General features: G+C 29.1%; 1 protein-coding gene across 1 annotated transcript; it reads left to right on the top strand.

Moving 5' to 3' along the window:
- The first annotated feature begins 304 nt into the window (after window positions 1–304).
- LOC132713314 (uncharacterized) lies at window positions 305–3,561 on the top strand. The gene is made up of 3 exons (XM_060695848.1): window positions 305–602; window positions 2,113–2,219; window positions 2,425–3,561. The coding sequence occupies exons 1-3, from the start codon at window positions 542–544 to the stop codon at window positions 2,680–2,682; spliced, it is 426 nt and encodes a 141-aa protein (XP_060551831.1). The 5' UTR covers window positions 305–541; the 3' UTR covers window positions 2,683–3,561.
- Window positions 3,562–3,989: the final 428 nt, after the last annotated feature.

Raw genomic sequence — 3,989 nt, 5'->3', positions numbered from 1 at the left:
TTCATGTCGCATCTTGTCAATAAAAGTCTGCTCTATTTTGAATTAACACATATATGTATATCGTATACTTAAATCGGGTTGCTTCAATGCATTTCAAATACTTTTTGTCGGTAAAAATATGAATATGAGGAAATGTTATCAAATAGATGATTTCAAGTATACATTTATAAGAGGTCTCTTTCTGTTTGCATGATATACTTCATTTTCAATCGCGAGCACTGTTCACTCACTACAGCTTATTTCCGATACTTCTTTATTAGCTATGACATAGTTATTGGAAAACAATTCACGGTCTCTCCAATCACCACACTATAGATATTCAACTTGTAGTTTGTGTTAGAAGGCTTGATAAGAGATCGCAAAACATTCTTTCACGGATTTAAATGTTCTTCAAAATGTGAAAATGATCATTGTTTTTTACAGTAACGAAAAAAGAAGAATAACATATACAACGTGTACAATTAAATGACTGGTACAGAATGCTTAGTATGATCAACAACAAATATGTGACATTTTGTTTAGGATACCGGCATTGAAAATTATGAAAAGTGGATTAAGTAAAATGTTAATAATGACCGCAATGTTCGAAACAATTTTATCAGGTAAGTTTTATTGTAATTTTATTATAGAGTAATATAGAAATATAGAAGAAGTTCATAGACAATTCCGAGTTAGTTTAAGGGAGAAAATTATATAAATAAGCTTTTAACAAAAATAGAAAAGATTCCTTTATAGCTTTGTGGCCAAGATTGCGATACAAAGGCATGGAAAAGGAAATTGTTTAAGAATTTCCCCTTACGATCACGGACCTGACATTGAGATTTTTTTAAAGAAAATGTGGAATTATATCTATTATTCAAATGGGAGTCAACAAAATTGTTGTTAAAATAGTTCATAAAAAGATAAAAGAAATTTTATAACATATGAAATCAAGGTTAGTTATCAGAACAGACACGGTGAAAATGCATTTTAAGTGTTCATTTTACCTGATTTTATCCTTTATTTGACTGTGATGCAAAGCAGATAATTTTTAAGTCACATAAATATATTTTAAATAGTTTTTTTTTTCAAAATCTTTAAGGAAAGTGAAATAACACAAACTTTATCCTGTTCCTCGTAACACCTGTTAATATTTTTAATGCAAGTCACACTAATTGTCACTTCTCAAAATCAATAAACATTGATGAGATCGGTATATATAAAAGTTACTTAAATTACGATTTTTATAATTGTACATGATTAACTATGGTCATGGTACTGAAACGTTCCGGTTGAATGATATTATTGCTGGAAACAAACAACCGTGTCGCGTGTCAATCTGTTTGACACTTACCGCCTGGCCAATCCAAAAGGAAGTGTACAAAACACATTGTGTAATTATGTAATACAGGGGTAATAAAATTTAATCTTTAACACGCTGCTGTTTAAATTTAAATTGCAGATGAAAAAGTCGTCTAATGATACCTTAAACAGACGACTTTTGTGTGCCCCTTTTTACCATTGGATTATTAGTCCCCCATATTTATTATATCTGTTATAAACATCAATTAACGTTTTAAGTACTTACCGCTTTAAGTCATCCCAAAATTACAGTTTTTTGGTTGACAAAACATGAATTCACGACTATTAAAGCCTTAAAGTATCATACACTGTTCTCAACTTTACTGCGCTTTTGCCCTACGCAGAATGCGCATGCGCGAAATGCAACATCGGTAACTATGGAAGAATCCTATTTTAAAAATGTCTATAAGATTGATGAACTTAAGTATCAAGTAAAATAAATGTGTAAGAGAACAATGAACAAATATTTTTGCCTTATTATTTTGGTAATATTTTTATTATGGAATATATACCATCAAAATACATATTAATATTGCTAGATAGATGCCCTTTTCAGAAGGCATATACGTCCAAGTATCGTTCATTACAAATCAACATTGAATAATCCAAAGCTGGCATGACTATTCAGTTAAGTTTCGGGAAGTAAATAAGAATTTTGAAGACATCGTTTGTTACAACAATGAATGAAAGCTCCAAAAAATTACATGATAAAATGTTTTAAAATTATACACCATCAATATATATATATATATTATTTTTTTTTTATTTCAGTTCATGCATTTAAGTGCTGGAAGTGTATTGCGCACGACTGTAACGCTAACCTTGAAGACAACTACAAAGCAGCAAAGGTCAAATGTCACGAAGGTCAAATGTGTATGGTAAGAAAACTAAATCTCTAATATTTTAAAACAAACTGAATCACTATTACACTTTCTTCTCCGTTATGTTGAGACTTAATAGTCGAACTTAGTAACTGTACTTCGATACTAGACGGTTCTTTTGTCAACAAAATCAAATAAATTTCAAAATATCTTTAAAACAGTCAATTAATGATACTTATAAAATGAATTTGCTTTGTTTCAGAAAGTACGGTACAGAATGTTTGACAATGTGACACACTATGATTCTGTTATACGGACTTGTACAGACTCTAATTGTGACACATCCTCTATAGATGATTTCTTCTCGTGTATTGCCAACCCTGCAAAATACATGATCGGAGGTTGCACATTGCGTTCGTGTTGTGATGACAAGGATCTGTGTAATATAAGTTCTAACATGTTGACGCCAGTGTTATTTATTACACTTTTTACAATAAGTATAGCGCATTTGATAGCATAATGCGCTAATAAGGCGATTATATCTAGTATATCTCGTGATTAAGGATATTCCTAGTGTTTTCACAAATTGTATTTCTACCCAAAAATGTCATTGATACAATGAATTTAGAATATGGGAAAACATATTATTTAAGACGCGTTGTTCTGTCAGAAACACTTTAGAAAGACCTTTACTTGTACGTTTGAATATATATGAATACAAAATATACACGTATGCCTTTTGAATTGAGAGAAAAGAATGTTATAAATTGAACAGATAATTACAAAATAAAACTAGGGAACATTTCATCTTGTTTCATGTTGGATTTTATACAAGGTGATTAATAGTTGCGATTAACTTAGTTTAAATGTTCTTAAATGACAATCACATGTGATGTTCCCGTTTAAAGTGATACGTTACGATTATTGTATTATGTTACTTATCGGCATTATATTGCAAAAGATGTGAAAATAAAGGACGAAAATAAAAAGTAATTAATTAATAAATCGAATCCAAATATATTAATGAATTTCTGTATACATCCTAAAAGTTATCATTAAGACTATCCTACTAAACTATAAAGATTATGTTATTGAAATGATAAATTTGTCTTTAGTGTATGGTTGCATAATGTATGTTTCTGAACAATGATATTAGAATATCATTAATGACATATTATTTTAATCATAAAACGGGAAATTACACATTGAAAGATACAACGGTAACTCCGTAAAATTAAAGGCTCAAACCGAAGTTTTAAAATTGTCATGATATTTTTTTTATATAATTTGTATATTACTCTCAGTATGTTTAATGATCAATCAATTAAAATTTAATGCCGAAACAAAATGTTGTCATTGAATCTTGATCTATACATTGTATTCTCATGTATTTTGTTTGCTTTAAAAATAACAAAAATATTTAAAGCACTTTAACATCAATGAACCAAATATTCTCATGTATTTTGTTTGCTTTAAAAAGTTAAAAAAATATTTAAATCACTTTAACATCAATGGACCAAATAAAATGCAAATACTCATCTTTATAATGTGACAAACATAAAGGTAAAGCTATATAGCTATAGCTGACTTAAAAACGTCAAAATAGCATTAAACACAGCAAACTGTTGTTGCACTAAATATCGTTTCTAAATGATTACATCTACATGATCTATATTCATTTGTCTATAGCCGGAATGACCACTTTGTCCACTACAATTAGGTACATTAATATACAAATATACTGTACAAATGGTTGTTTGATAATTTCTGAAAACAGTATTAATATTATAAAGTATGTCGAAACAAATGTTTGCGTGTTATTCCATA

This window comes from Ruditapes philippinarum, unplaced genomic scaffold (assembly GCF_026571515.1).
Source record: "Ruditapes philippinarum isolate M1 unplaced genomic scaffold, ASM2657151v2 ctg5136_1_1_1_1, whole genome shotgun sequence".
Lineage (NCBI taxonomy): Eukaryota > Metazoa > Mollusca > Bivalvia > Venerida > Veneridae > Ruditapes > Ruditapes philippinarum.
This window is presented reverse-complemented; position numbering and strand designations above follow the sequence as displayed.

What these genes read in the sequence shown, in the direction of transcription:
- LOC132713314 (XM_060695848.1), top strand. Translation starts at nt 542, where the DNA reads ATGAAAAGTGGATTAAGTAAAATGTTAATAATGACCGCAATGTTCGAA. An exon ending in GTTCGAAACAATTTTATCAG is followed by an intron (nt 603 to 2,112) that starts GTAAGTTTTATT and finishes TTTTTATTTCAG; the next exon opens with TTCATGCATTTAAGTGCTGG. An exon ending in ACGAAGGTCAAATGTGTATG is followed by an intron (nt 2,220 to 2,424) that starts GTAAGAAAACTA and finishes GCTTTGTTTCAG; the next exon opens with AAAGTACGGTACAGAATGTT.